At 47.0% G+C, this 15,819-nt stretch overlaps 1 protein-coding gene across 1 annotated transcript in view; it reads left to right on the forward strand.

Annotated features, from left to right (window-relative positions):
- The first annotated feature begins 5,383 nt into the window (after window positions 1–5,383).
- The window catches only part of Arhgef18 (Rho/Rac guanine nucleotide exchange factor 18), a 103,927-nt gene continuing 93,491 nt past the window's right edge, over window positions 5,384–15,819 (forward strand). The window contains exon 1 of the mRNA XM_029480390.1: window positions 5,384–5,723. Coding sequence (XP_029336250.1) covers window positions 5,720–5,723 — 4 coding nt within the window. The 5' untranslated portion in view covers window positions 5,384–5,719. The remainder of the gene's footprint in view (window positions 5,724–15,819) is intronic.

Raw genomic sequence — 15,819 nt, forward strand, 5'->3', positions numbered from 1 at the left:
GGAGAGGAGAGGAGAGGAGAGGAGAGGAGAGGAGAGGAGAGGAGAGGAGAAGAGAAGAAAATGAAGAAGAAGAAGAAAGAGGTCTTACCTCAAGGGTCACTCATATAACCCCATACCTAATCACCTCCTATCATGGAAGGTAAGTGCCCATTTAGTTGAAATGACCACAGTAGATCTACAACTTGGAGCCTAGTCAGATCCTGTAGCCACAGAGCTGTGGGAGCATCACAAGCATTCAGAATCATTTGTCTGATTCTCCTTGGAGACCAGTGCCACCTCAGTCTCCCATCAGGGCTTCAGAGGCAGTTTTTTTTTTGGGGGGGGGGTCAAGTTTGCATTCCTGCCTGTCCCCAGGAGCTCCTTACTTAGTCTCATCGTTTCTACTCAGAGGCTACAGTCCAGTGTCTCACTGCCACTGGGCCACTAGAAGCTTCAGAAAGACTTCAATCCAGGGTTCAGTTTGTGTTCTCATTTTATGCTCTAAAACCACAAGGTGGGGCAGGCAAGCAAGCGAGAGTTTACAGAAGTGTTCAAGGCAGTCAGCGGGTTGTTAAGGGTGATGACCCATTGCTTCAGCGGTTTATCCAGATCATTCTGCTCCGGGCCGAGAGTGAAATCATCCCTGGAAAATAAGCAGTGCAGGCCGAGCTTTAAGTAAATCACTAAATAAAGCAATAAACTGGCATCTAACATCTGGTCTGTTCTGCCTTATTCTACTTCAGGCTGAGAGTCCACAGTGACAAGATAATGAATCACAGCAGGAGTCAAGAGAGAGACACAGCAGAGGCTGTGGAATCAGGGTTGACAGCAAAACAGCTGAGTCCACATGCAAAGTGAAAGGCTGAACCAGGGAAGAGCAGGAAATCAGAACCAGATGAGCAAACATGGTCAGGCAGTCATCCAGCTGGCCTAGTAGACAGTAGGGGACCAAACCCAGATGAAGCTCAAAGGACAGCTAGAGTGTCCTCAGTCCTTGCCGTACACACCAGGTGTCGGGTGACAGGTTGTTCTGAGTTCATAACAGTGTGATGTCACCCTGTTTTGTGCCCATCACTTTATGGGGTCCAGGTGAGAGAGTTAGACCTTTACCCTAGTCTGGTGTCTGATAAGTTCTGGGCCTTGTTTTCCTAATATTATTTTAATATGCATATGTGCCCCCACTGCTTCTACTCACCCAAGTAAACTTATGGGGCAGATCCTTTCTGCTCTCAGGAATAAATCACATATCAGTCTGTGCTGGATGAAATGTGTCCGACAGATGAGGCCGTTCCTGGGTTCTCAAAATAGAGTCAGAAGCGCCTCGTAAAAGTCTCCTGGAGCATGGCACAGTCAAAAAAATAAAAAATAAAAACACTGTTTTATACAACGTAGAGTAACTCAGAGTAGGGCTGTACTAGGGTTCTCTAAAAGAACAGAAATGGTAGGATGAGTGAACACACACACACATGTCTTATCACACACACACACAGACACACACACACACAGACACTCGTCTTATTAGAGTAGCTTACAGGTTGTGGCCTCTATAGTCCAAAACTGGCTGTCTTCCTGGTGGAAAGGCCAAGAATCTGATAGTTGTTCAGTCAAGACTTGGGATAATCTTTTTGTGCACTGTGTAAAGGTTGTCTTCGTATTATTCAAATGTTAATTTAAGTGCCAGCAGAGAGTTTAGTACTGTCTGTCAGGACCTTGGTATTGTTATTTTTATTGGAACATCACCTACCTGAGTATTTTGTAAACATTCTTCCCTTCTGATGGGCTTAATAAAGAGTTGAAGGCAAACAGGCAAGGAAAGGCAGAACATCCGGACAGAAATGGGAACTGTGGGAAGAACTGAGAGGCTTGAGATTCACCAACTGGACACAGCAGAGGTAGAAGGAACAGGTGCCAAGACTGAATATGTGAGAGACAGGTAATAGGTCATGTGCCAGGATGTGGAATAGAATAGTCAGGTTAACTTAAATGAGGTGAGCTGGCAGAGAGGTGGTCAGCTAAAGTCTAAGCTTAATAGATAATATGTCATTATTATGTCTATATGACATTATTCAGAAGCTGGCAGGTCGAGGCAGCCCAGCAATAAAGACTGAATGTCTCTGCAGTCCCAATCTGGTGCTGGAGGTCTGGAGGGTTCCTGGAGAGCATCTGGTCTTCAGTCTAAGTTGGAATCCCAAAGAAGTCTGAATCCAGTTCAAATACCAGAGAAGAAATGTCTTAGCAACAGGGTAGATGAACAGGCTGGTATGAGTGAGGAGACACTGGAAGATATAACCCATATTCAAAGTGAATCTTCCTACTTCGAATAATCCAATTAAGAAAATCCCTCATAGGTGTCTGCCCAGCTGTTTGGGTTTTAGTTCATTCCATATGTGGTCGAGTTGACAATCAAAATTAGCCACCTCAAGGGCACAGCCTGACCTCAGCAAGTATACACACACTGTCAAAAGTTTATTTAGGCATGGTGGTACAAGCCTCTCATTCCAGGCTGAGGCAGAAAGCATGTAAGTTGTGAATCTGTCTGAACTATAAATCAAGTTCAAGACCAAGCTGAACAACTTGGAGAGATCCTGTCTTAAAACAGCAAGGTTTATAATAATAAAAGTGGGATGGGGGTGAAGAGGTGGCCCAGTGGATCAAGTGCTTGCCTCATGAGTCTAAGGACCTGTGTTCAATCCCAGAAATCCACGTAAAAATATCTGGACACGGTAGTACACACTTGCACACTTCGGTAATTCCAGAGCCAGGGACATGGAGATAGGCAGGTCCGGGGGCTTGCTGTCCAGCCAGTGCAGCCTACTTGTTGAATTTGAGGCCAAGGGAGAGACTTCATTTAAAAAAAAAATGGGAAGCACCAGTGGTGTGACACTCGAGGTTCCTCCGATGACATCCAAGGTTCCTCTGATGACACCCAAGGTTCCTCCAATGACACTCAGGGTTCCTCCAATGACACCCAAGTTTCCTCCAACCTCCACCAACACACACACACACACCTGCTTGCACATCGACACTCACACACAACGCATGATGCATTTAACCACCAGCTTTCAAGTGTCCTGAATACTTTTATCTCATTACATTTTTATTTATTCAATGTCTGTGTGTGTGGCTCTGCATTGCACAGGACACCTGTAGAGGTCAGAGGACAACTCACAGCAGTCATTTCTCTCCTTCTACTAATGTGGGATCAGGAATCAAATTGAGGTAAGCAGGCTCCTTTATCCACTTAGACAAAACACAGGCCCAACATTCCAGAAGATTAATGATCCACTCCTGGGAGCCAAGACAAACCAGAGAAGTCTGCAGGGGTCTGGCGAGTCTGAGAGGCTAGATGTGGTTGAGTGTGTGTGAGATGCTCTTGTGTCTCCAGATGGGCCCTGTGTAAACATGTGTCTTGGAGGTCTCCGTCTCCTTTAGGGTGGTTTGAATAGGAAACACCACCCGTAGGCTTGTGTATTTGAACATTTGGTCCCCAGTTGGTGGTACTGTTTGGGGAGGTTATAGAACTTTTGGGGTACAGTGTTGCTGGAGAAAGACTGTCACTAGGGATAAGTCTTGAGAGTATGTAGCTTTACCACCCTTCCAATTTGCACTCTGCTTCTTGGTGGTGAATAAAGATGTGATCTCTCAGCTTCCGACCCCTGCTTCCTTGACTTCCTGACATTAAAGGACATCTAGCCCTCTGGAACTGTAGCCAAAACACTTTCTTCTGTTGCTCTTGCTTGTGGTGCATCCTGTGTGCCACGGCATGGCCTCGCTGTCTATACTCTATGTGTTCACCTGTGCATGTGCACACAGTTCCACATATATGTGCAGAGCCCAGAGTATAATGTGTGCCTACTCAGAGCTTTCTGCACATATAGACACTACTATTCTACACAGCATGTGTGTAACTATGCCCAGTTTCTCATGTCTGTGCAAAGCCCAGTGTATCCATCCAGGAATCTCTGCATGTGTAAACTCTGCTATTTGTACATAACTGTTTCCCAGAGGGCCACATTTGAGAACTCACAAGAGTCACATGCTAAGAGACCACTCACTCAGTTCCAGTGTGGAGCCAAGTGTGAACCCTTCTTCTTCTCACCTTTTCAGGTACTGGTGTACCCATCGAGGTAGGAGTGAAGATATTCTATATTCATTCCTATTATTAAGTGTGTATGTGTGTGTGCACATGTGTGCATATGTGTGCATGTACCTGTATGTGTGTTTGTTTGTGTGTGATTATATGAATGTATATATGCAGGTGGCTGTGGGTATGTGCGTTTGTCTGTATATGAATATGTGCTTGTGTGTGTAAGTGTCTGGGGTATGTGTGTTTGTCTGTGTGTGGATATGTGCGTGTGTGTGTGCATGCAATTGTGTTCGGGTGCCTATAGAGGTCAGAAGGGGCACAGGACCTTCTATAGCAGAAATTAAGCAGTTATGAGGCACTCGGTGTAGGTGTTGGGAACTGAACTCAGGTCCTCTAGAAGAGTAGCAAGCACTCCTAACCACTGAGCCATCTCTCCGCCCCTGTGTATACCTCTTGCCTTCTATTTAAACCTACATCTAATACCAGGTCTCTAAGGATGGACTTGGAGGGAAGAGGTGGGAGGAGCAGGGGGCTGTTTGGTCCTCTTACAGGTGCAGCAACCCTGAATAGATACACTTTTTCTACTTCTCACTGTTGTTTGCCCTGGTTGCCTAGGACTTCCTCTGAAGACTGGGCTGGCCTCAGATTGTGCGCCTGCCTCTGCCTGCCCAGTGGGATTGAAGGCGTGCACCACCACATGCACTTATTTTTGAGACAATGTCTCTCACTGAACCTGGAACACTGGATCAGGCTGGGTAGCCTGCCCTTCCCTGGGAATCTCCTGTCTGCCAGCTCAGTACTGGAGTTATTACAGGTGGCCTTACCACACCCTGACTTTATTTAGTCAAGTGGGGGTGGGGAACTAAAATCAATTCCACTTGCTTGCACAGCAAGCACTTGACCCTTTGAGCCATTTCCTCGACTGACTTTCTGAGAATGAGTCGCTTAATCTGGTTTGTTAGGAGACTGCCAGGACTCAAGCTCTAACCTTAACAGCTCTGGTAACAGTGCGTTAGTTGAAGAAGTAGAGTTAGCCGTGGTGGCAGTATTTACACCGGGAGAACAGACAGTTACCAAGCAGAATGATCGCTGGTAGACATTTACAAACCCAGCGTTCAGCTCCACATGTTTCCATGGGTCCACACACCCACATATGTGTCTGTCCCCATATGTGTTCCAGCGTGCGTCTGTCTAGAGACATGTGACTTGCATGTCCCATGTGTCTGTTTGTGTGCCTGAGTGTTAGGGTGAGGCCCTCACACCCTGTTCCTCTTCAGCAGTTGGCTCCACAGGAAGCTGTCTGGTGGGGGTTCAGTGCTGCTGCCAGAGCTCCCCTCGTGGGAGGCTTTACTTTATTTACTTCACTTCCCTGTAACACCTACAGCAGGTACAGGCTGAGGGTGGACTCCCAGATTCTCACAACCCTCCTCTGCCTGTTTTCTCCTCTCCTTGCTGACCCCTGCTGCCTGCTGCTCAATATTGATGAAGACAACCATTAAAAGCCGGTAGCTTAGAAAGAGGAAACTGGGCAGAGTTGAGCCACTCTGTGGTTAGCCTGGCCCACGTGTCCCTTGAAACCCTGGTTGTGTGACATGGGAGCTGCAAGAGCTGTTAACAAAGCCAGTTACCTACCTGAGCAAGAATCGGGAACTCATGGGTGAGTGACCATCTTGAGGAGTGGTGGGCATTTCGGGATCTGCAAGTCTGAGAGTCTGTGAGGCAGGAGATTGACTCCTACAGCCGGGACATAACTGTAAGAGAGTGGGGCAGCTGTTTGCACTGCAGAGATCAGGAATCCTAAAATGACCCTGGAGGGTGCTGGGGAGATAGCTCAATTGATAGGGTGCTTGCTTAGCATGGGCAAAGTCCTGGGTTTCATCCCTAGCACTGCATAAGTCAAAGCTGGGTGTTGTACGCTGTCAAGCATCACTTAGGAGATGGAGGCAGGAGGATTAGGGGTTTAGGTTATCCTCAGCTACATCGGGAGTTCAGAGGCCACCTGGTCTAGAGGAGACCCATGATGGAGTCTGAAGGAACCTTTTGTAAGCAAAGCCTGTGTGGGGACGGAGGAGTAGGGGGCCAGGGATGAGGGAAGAAGTCTAAGTGCCTTTTCAGCAGGTGTCTGTGTTTTGCCTTGTTCTGTTTTGTTTTGCTTTTGAATCTGGGTCTCACCATGCAGTCCAGGCTTGCCTCCAACTCCCAGCATTCCTACTTGTGCCTCCCCAGTTCTGGGGTAACAGGTATGCACGCATAATCCACACTGTAGCTTGACCTCTTCACCTTTCAAAGCATTGGCTCCGGGGTTTTGTTCAGCCTTGCCTGATACAGGCTTGGAGAATCCTGTCTGCAAAGCAAAATTTTAAGGCTGACATCTGCTGAAAAGCCATTCTTTCCAGGTCTTCCAAATGGGGACCACCCTCGGCTCAATAGCCCTCCAGCTGTAGGCCCTTAACCCTGGGGAGTCACTGGTGGCTCCCTTTGTGGCCCAGTTTGAGGAACCTCCCACAATAACTGCCGGAATGGAGTGAGGTGAGGAGGCAGGCTGTGGTTTGACCAGGCACACCCAAGACTACAGCTTTCTCAGTTTCTGTTGACTTTGTGCACTCTCGGGTGTAGGAAGGCGACCCCCGGAGTCATGTAGCAGTGAATTTAGAGCTGACCACTCTAACGGAGGTGGTGAGTTAGGTAGGAGACAGGTTTTGAATGTGGCTCCCACAGGGCGGACCCTCCAAGAGTCACCCTGGTTTCTAAGGGAAAACTCCAAGTTGTACCCACCTTTGAGCACCCTTCTTGTAACTGTAAATTCCTGTACGAAGCAGCTTTTCATGGGTCTTGAAGAGGACCTAGGGAGATAGCACAGAGTAAAAACCTGGTTCAGCTCCCCTAAACTCATGAAAAAAAAAAAAAGTTTTTGAGCATGGTGGTGCAGGCCTGATATCTCAGCATTGTGGAGGCAGAGACAGGATCTCTGAAGCTCTCTGTCCAACTAGTTTAGTTGAATCAGTGAACCTCAAGGAGAATCAGGGAAAGCCGGTCTCAAAAATAAAAATAATAAAAAATAAGGTGGGAGCCAGCAAGATGGTTCAGCAGGTAGAGGCTAAGCCTGAGGACCTGAGTCTGAGCCCTGGGATCCATACATTGGAAAGCGAGAACTGACTCCTGCAAGTTGCCCTCTGACCTCTGCTCACATTCTGTGGATTGTGCCCACACGTGCAAATTAATAATCAACTAATAATTAACTAAGTTTACAAATAAGACGGAAAGCGATTGTGGGAAACACTCCAGGTCAACCTCCTGCCTCACACACATTCACACTTGTACACACACCAGAATGTGCTCATGCATAGGTCACGCACATGTGGTTAACTGCAAACTCTTCAGTGAATCTGGACTGAACCATCTCTGCCTCCCAGGTCTCCCCAACTCCCAACACCAATCTAGAAATGCGCCTGTGCTCACTCTTGTGGTTAGTGCTGGAGCGTCATTTTAGATAGGTCATGTGTTCGAATCCTAACATTCCCACCTCTGGGTGACATTGCACAACCTCTCTGGGCTTCTATGTGAGGAAAAAGTCCCGAGGTCATGCACAAGAGCTCGTTGAGCTTGGTGCCTGGCAGATTGTAGCAGCTCAGAAAACATCAGTCACCCCGCCCTTTCCTTTGTTCTGTGTTCTTGTGGTGAAGCCTTGCTTCCTGGGCTGTCCCCACCCATAAAACATGTATATGTCACAGGCACTTCCTGTGTTTTACCTCAAAAGAAATCCCAGTGGAGTCGGAGGGGTAGTTTGGTGGCGAAGAGTACTTGCTGCTCTTGCAGGGAACCAAGGTTCAGTTCCAAGCACCCACATGGGGTGGCTCACAACCACCTGTAACTCCAGCTCCAGAGAGCACAGCACCCTCTTCTCATCTCCAAGGGCATTGCATGTCCAGTGCACATATGGTAGGTATACATACATGTAGAAAAAACACATACATAAAATAAAAAGAAATAAATCCTCTTTTAAGGCTCATAATATACCCATCCCTCAGTTAGTCCCACTGCCCCTGTTTCTCTGAGGTTTTCTGTTTCCTTTATCCACTATAAACCTAGGTCTGAAAAGCCTACTTAGCATGAAGTATCCTGGAGGAATTGGCATCACTTTAATTACTGCTTTTATTGTCTTTTATGTTTGATTTTTTTTAGTTTATCCATTTATTGGTTTTAAAATGTGTTCTATTACATTTCTTTATGTGTATGTGTGGTGTGCACATGCATGCATGTGTGTAGAGAACAGAGAATAACCTGTAGAAATCAGGTCTTTATGTGTATGTGTGGTGTGCACATGCATGCATGTGTGTAGAGAACAGAGAATAACCTGTAGAAATCAGGTCTTTCCTTCCCACCATATTGGTCCTAAGAATCAAACTAAGATCGTCAGACTTGCTGGCATGCACCTTCTCCTAACTGAGCCAAGTTGCTAGCCCTGTGTTGCTGATTTTCAGGATTATTTTCTGTGGAGGAGGGGAGCACATGAGTACAAGCACCATAGGAAGTCAGAAGAGGGAGTTGGATTCTCTGGCGCTGGATTCACTGTTGCTCATAAGCTACCTGGTAATAATACTGGGAATCAAACTCAGACATTCTGGGAGATCAGCACATGTGCACGCACGTACACACATGTACACATGCATGCACACAAACACACATACATGCACACATACACACATACAGAGGCCAGGAACAAGTTTTAGGATTCGGTTCTTTCCTTCCACCAAGTAGGTTCCAGGGATCCTCTGGTCTCGGGGCTAGAGCCATCTACCAGCCTTTGTTTTGTCTTTTTAGAACAGTCTTTTCAACCAGGCTGACTCCAAACCCATCCTGATCCTCTTGCCTCGGTCTCCCAAATGCTGAGATTACAGCCATGCAGCTCCATGCCAGCATTAATTGTTCTAGTTTATTACTGGCTACAGTTGTTGATCTCTGACTATGTCTAATTGAACTTTATCATAGGTATGTAGCCTGGGGGAAAGTTTGTATGCAGCAGCTATTGCCATGGTTTCAGACAGCCACTTAGGGCATTCAAATGCACTCCATGGACTAGAGTGATACTTAGTTGGTAAAGGGAAACACATTAATGATTAACTCAAGAGTCACCAATAATAAGTCAGTGCCAAACTAAGGGAAATAATTAAAAGCACTTTGCTTTGGAACAGTTTTACCAAGGGAGAGGCTAGATTTGAATTCTCTACTTCTTTCTCCTTGTCTTCTATCATCTCCTAACTGTCCACTGTCTGAGTTTGAATAGGTGCTAGACTGTATGTTGCCTTGTAAATCTATCCCCATGTCTGTGTGTCCATGACTAAGTGCTTTGCTCTGTATTTATTGAACTGCAAAGAAAGAGCCACAAAGGGAAGGAATGGGTTTTTTAAGAAGAAGGGATGAACTCACCTGCTCCAGCTGACTCAAGTAACAAACACAACTGGAAGCAGACTTATGAGCCTATGTTGTAACCTCATTTATAGCAGTTATTTGTCTTATAAGGTTCTTTCAACCTGCTTGCTGTTTGATAAACAACTAAGCTGCGCCATCGTACATGAGATGCTGGACCACATTCTGGTCCCTTGCAGAGAGCCTTTGGGGTCTCAAGGGTGCCCCTTCTCTCCTTGTTCCTTTCCTCTCTTCTGTTTCTCTTCCTTCCCTTGCTCTTCCTTCCTTTCCTCTTCCTCCCCTCCCCTCTGTTCCCTCTTGTTTCCTTCCCAGGGGAAGATAGCAGTCAGCCAAAGTCAAAACACGTAGGACGCACAGAGAGAAGACCAGAAAGAGACTTTGGGGACTATTTGGGTTCTGGAGAGGTGGAGGGATTCAGAATCGTCTCTGGCTTGGTGGGGGCAGAGGCAGGATGGGAGTAGGGCAATGGTCGGGTGCAGAGAGGCAGGATCATAGATAGTTCCAGGTTTACAGTTACGGTTGTTGGAGATCGTGTGCCCCACACCACTATTCTGGAATTTGCTTTCAGTACAGTATTGCTTGAGTTTCATAGACAATTAAATATTTTATTATGAGGTCTTGCGCACGCTCGACTGGCCAGGAAGAACGACGCTGCAACAGGATCCTTCTGCACACGTTTATTGGGAGAGCTTGATTGTAGAGGCGAAGAGACAGACCCCAAGCCCAGAACTGGTGCTGCTTATATAGGCCTAGGAGAGGCGTTCTCTCTCATCTGATTGGTTAACTTGTCTCTCATCTGATTGGTTAACTTGTCTCTCATCTGATTGGTTAACTTTGGTTAATTCTCAAAACCTCATCTTGGCAAAAGAACNTTTACTGCCTATGTATGTGTGGTGGCCAGCAGTAGCCAACTGCCACTCTGCAACTGCCACTCTGTAACTGCCACTCTGCAACTGCCACTCTGCAACTGCCACTCTGTAACTGCCACTCTGTAACTGCCACTCTGTAACTGCCACTCTGCAACTGCCACTCTGAAATGGCTTCCCACAATGAGGGAAGAGGGACTATGTAAGATGAGTTTGCCTTAATGTGAGCTCCTGAGTGTGTCCTGAACCAAGTAGGCAAAGCGTGGAGTTTGGGGCCATTCGAAATGAAGCCAAGCATGGGGCTTCTACCACCAGGGGGCAGCACCCCCATGGACAAGTGTAAGTTTGTCATGTACCTGCACATACACGGCTTTCAAAACCACCCATTATTTATTATTATTTTACATTCCCATGCCCTCCTAACCTATCTGCTTCTCTTGCTGGACTCCCCTCCCTTCAAATAGTTTTCATTTCTGCATATATATATTCAAATGTATCATTATTCTCTTGACTTCCTCCTTTCCCTAGCTTTGACTTCTTTCTCCCCCATACCATACTACACTATACTATTCTCTCTCTCTCTCTCTCTCTCTCTCTCTCTCTCTCTCTGAGTTTCATGTAGCCCAGATTGGCCTCAAACTTTGTATAGCCTCTCTCATACATGTAAGTATATATACTCTAGATTATGCATGTGAAAGAAAACATGCAACATTTCTATTCCCAACCCTGCTGTACCTCACTCTTGGTGATCTTCAGTTCCATCCACTGTTCTATGAATGACATAATTTCATTCTTCACAGCTACATGAATTTTTCAGTCCATTTTAGCCTTGAACTTCTGATGTTCCTGCCTCCACCTCCTGAATACTGAGAGTCACGCTGTCTACAGCCACACTTAACTACACCTTGATGCTCAGATGTGGGTCCACCTGCACAAGTTGGAACTCAACACCTGTCATCCCAGTCATGAGGAGACAGAGGCAGGAGTCAAGGGACCAGGAATTCTGGGTTGTCCTCTGCTCTGTAATAATGTTGACCAGCCTGGAGTACTTGAGGTCTTGTTTCAAGAAAGTCAGTTGCCTAGCATGAAGGAAGCCACGGGTTCTGTTCTCAGCACCACATATACCAGGCATGGAGGTACATATGTGTCATCTCAGCACCCAAGAGGTCGAAGGTTAGACGTTAAGGGTCATCCTCAACTACTCTGTGAATTCCAGGTCAGTCTGGGTTACTCAAGATCCCTTCTATAAGAAAATCTATATTCTCCCTCATATGTAGACTCTATCCTACAATGCATGTAAGTATACTACACAGTGTAAGCAGCTGTAAGTGTAGATGCAGCCTAACTTTGATGGAGCTAAGGGTAAGATTAGATGATGAGAAAGGGCATGAGGCAGGAGAGAGAATATAAAGCTAACAGGTTTTCCTAGTTTCAGCTCTGCTATGCTTTTGGTGTTGTGTGTATGGTGTATACGTGCATGGAAATGTAATTGGTAGTGAAAGCAAATCCTCACAGCTTAGACAAGAGGCTACTCTGACAGCACAGAATTCATGGAGATGCACCAAGTGAGGCACAGGGTGGGTGTTGGTGTGAGTGGCTTCCCTAAACCAGTTATGTGATCTTTTTATTTGTGAGTTAGTCAGAACAAAGTGATTTTTTTTATTTCAAAAAAAAATTGACCTTAAAAGTAAAACAAGAGCTAGAGAGATGCCTTAGCAGGTAACACGCTGGCTTTGCAAGTTTGAGGACATAAGTTTGGGTCCCAGGACCCATGCAAAAACAGCTGAGCACTGTGGTGTGTACTTAAAACCCCAGCTCTGGACAGTCAGAGACAGGCAGACACACCACTAGGGAACACTAGCCAGACAGCATAGCCTAATGGGAGTGCTCCAGGCTAATGAAAGATATTGTCTCAAAAATAGTATGGACATTGATCCTCGGGAGTGACTCTAAGATTGACTCTGACCTTCAAGTGCATATTCAAGCACACATGCACACCATATACAAGAGTCACACAGTCACAAAACCGTGTGTGTGTGTGTGTGTGTGTGTGTGTGTGTGTGTGTGTGTGTGTAATAGAGAACTTTCACACTTTCGATGTAAATAGATAATTGCCCTGTCAAACACACAATGAGCACAGAAATACACATAGAGGCAGACTGACAGACATAACCAAGCTCCCCTCAGATGCAGGGTGGGCTTGTTTTCTCTCAGGAGTGTCTTGTTGGACCAGAGTGAGTGGCCCCCTGGATCTGGGCTGAAGGAGACCTGGAGGCGCTGAGCCCTGCTTTGCCTGTAGCCCCAGGATCTGCCCCCCTCCACTGTTGCAATGTCTAGCTCTCCTCCTCCAACCCAGGCTCCCGTAAGCTGATGTCTCTGGCAGGCCTTGAAGGCAGTCTCCGCCCCCCCACCCTTGCTGGCAGCCCCATTCTGGCAGGGATCCCCAGTCTAAGCTTCTGCTCCCTGGGGCCGAGCTGCACCCTCCTCGCATGCATGAGGTACCCATGGCTGACTCAGTGCTCAACCACTCCTGGCCGGCTCTCTCCAAGTTGTGGCTGAAGAGATGGGCATTTAAGCGAGGTAAGGAGGCAAGTAGTGGACCGCCACCCAGGCAGAAACCCCTAAAGCACTGGCTAATCGTCCGCACGGGAGGTTTTTTGTTTTGTTTTGTTTTGTTTTCTTAGCTGATTGGCAGGCTTTGCCCAAGTCAACCTCAGAGACCATGACTGTCAATTTTTCCCAGAGCACTATTGGGGTTCCTTTTTTTTTTCTCAGAAAAAACGTTTCCCCAAGGCTCTGTGAGAAATTTACGGTAGGAAAATCCACCACATCACCAGCTGATGAGCTCCCTTGGGGAGCTGGGTAACTGAGCATGGGTCCCTAGCATCGTTGGCTCCTGGAACAGTAACAGGATGAGTAAACCAGCCAAGACAGACAATTGAAATGGGGAGATTGGAGGGGGTGAGGGATGTAGTCAGTAGGGTGCTTGCCTAGCTTTCGTGAGGTCCCACCCCAGTATGCTGTGTCTTGGCCGTCATGCTAGCACTCAGGAGGTGGAGGCAGAAGGATCAAAAGTTTAAGGTCATCCTTGGCTACATAGTTGAATTCAAGGTCAACAGGGACTCCATGAGATTATGTCTCAAAAAAGAAAGAGAAAAGTAGATTTTAAATTCTGAAGCATGCACCTCTCTCAAGCGTGCACACTTATGCAAGCAAACACACACACACACACACACACACACACACACACACACACGGGTTCATGTTCTTTCTAGGGGCCTTGGTTTAATTATGTAGGGATTGGGTTCTTATATTACATTCCCTGTGGCTTGCATGAGCACTCCTTAGGATGAGACCATGTTCTGTTCCCTCCCTCCCTCCCTCCCTCCCTCCCTTTTGAGAGAGCATCTCACAAACCCTAGATTGGCCTCAAATTCACTATGTGGTCAAGGATGACCTTGAATTCCTGATCCTCCTGCCTTGAACTGACCATGGCACCCTTCGTTTTCTGGCCCTCTATGCCTCCATCTTCCCATAACTGCTGGTCAGACCTCTGTCTATCCCAGCCACCTGCAGATATCGTATGTTTCCCTGTTCAGAATATCATATGTTTCCGCAATGAAGGGAATGCTGTACCTGAGAGAACACCAGGTCATCTGATTCACACACTCCCTTTGTGCTGGGACCAAAAGAGCCAGAGTCTATGGCTGGGGCTGGAGAGAGAGAGAGAGGTGGCCTGGGAACTGGGGTGCAGTTAAAGAGGGACTTACTGTTGACCTTCACTGAGGCTGGGCTCAGAGAGGCTGAGCAGCCTGCTCACACAGCCAGCACACACAAGGAACTGGAATTTGAAACCAATTCAGTTCTGGGGCCGCTTTTGTGATGGGTTCTGATCATTAAGCAGAGATGCCCACATGGGATGCTTCCCAGAGCCCGTGGAAGGTACTAAATCCATCTGTAGTGGCAACCTGGGAGAGTTAGCTCACAGGGCATGGATCCCTTAGGTGTCCTCCTGCCGCCTGGGTCTTGGATCCTAGCCATCCAGCACGCCTTGTTTTTGGGTTCAAGCAGGTTGAGATGATGATTTGTAGGCTAGCAGGCAGGTGGGGGAGTGAACTGTAAGCGCTGACAGTGACTGTTACACCCTTTTATGGCTGAGGCCACAGGGGCTGGTGGGGGAGGATGATGCTGCGCTCAGCCTGAACCTAGGCTGAGAGGCTGCTCATTAGAGAAAAGCCAAGGATCCTGAGTCCCTTTCCCTGTGCAGGCCTTGCCTCATCTAGCTGTCTAGCTTTGTTAGGTGACTCCTTTACCTTTGATTCTCTGGTTGTTAGTCCTAAAGCACTGGGGGAAAGGACAATATGTGAGTGTGTGTGTGTGTGTGTGTGTGTGTGTGTGTGTGTGTGAGAGAGAGAGAGAGAGAGAGAGGGGGGGGGTATGGGCCTCTGCTCACCTGTCTCTACCCTCAAAGCAATAGGATTGCAAGTATTCATGGCCTCATGTGGCTTTTTACACAGATGCTGGGCACTCGGGTCCTCATATTTAGGGAACAAATGCTCTTCCCTCAACACCAAGAAGGGCTTTCCCATGCTCCTTTAAGACTCAATAACTGACTCTTTGAGTCCCTCATAGGACCCTCTATAGAAATAACGAGGCTAGACTACAGAGCCAGGCACAATGTGAGAGATGACTGAGACCTGCTATGCCCCCATGCCGCAGGGCACAGGGGCTCTCTGTTCTCTTCCCTCAGCTACTAATACAGTATCACCTTCTGCTCATAATTTTTAAGTTACTTTGTAGTCAGTGATGATGCAGTGGTCTATATCTGCCCTGGGGTCCCTTTCTCTCTGGCCTCTCAGCCTCAGTTCTGCCCACTTGCATCTGTAAGACTCCAGCCCTGCAGATTACCTGAATGTGCATCTCTCCATCTAGCTAATCTCCTCACCCACCCACCCACCCGTCTACCCATCCATCCGAGCATTCTCCCTTGCAGCCCACCACCCAACCATCCAGCCTGGGTTCTAGCCAGTAAACAAGCTAACTGTCCTATATTTCTATCCTTCCTTTGATTCATCCGCCCAGCCATCCTTATATCTATTCTTTCTTTCTTCCATACAAACTATCATGTAACTATAGAACCATTCCAATAAATAACTATCTGCCATCCACCCATTCACTCATGTAACTCTACATCTTCTATCTGACTAGTCACCCAGCCAAACCTACAGTCTAGCCAGTCCAAAATCCATCCACATCCTACCCAGTCACCCACCCACTCTCCTAATCGTCTATCCATCTATTCAACCAACCATCAATCAATATCCATTCATCCATACATTTAACTACCATCAGTCATTTAGCCATCAACCTGTCAAATCAACCATCCTACAATCTACATCTATTCAATCATTCACATACCCTTCTGTTTATTTATCTACCTCTCTCTCTCTCTCTCTCTCT

The sequence above is a fragment of the Mus caroli genome, chromosome 8 (genome assembly GCF_900094665.2).
Source record: "Mus caroli chromosome 8, CAROLI_EIJ_v1.1, whole genome shotgun sequence".
Classification (NCBI taxonomy): Eukaryota; Metazoa; Chordata; class Mammalia; order Rodentia; family Muridae; genus Mus; species Mus caroli.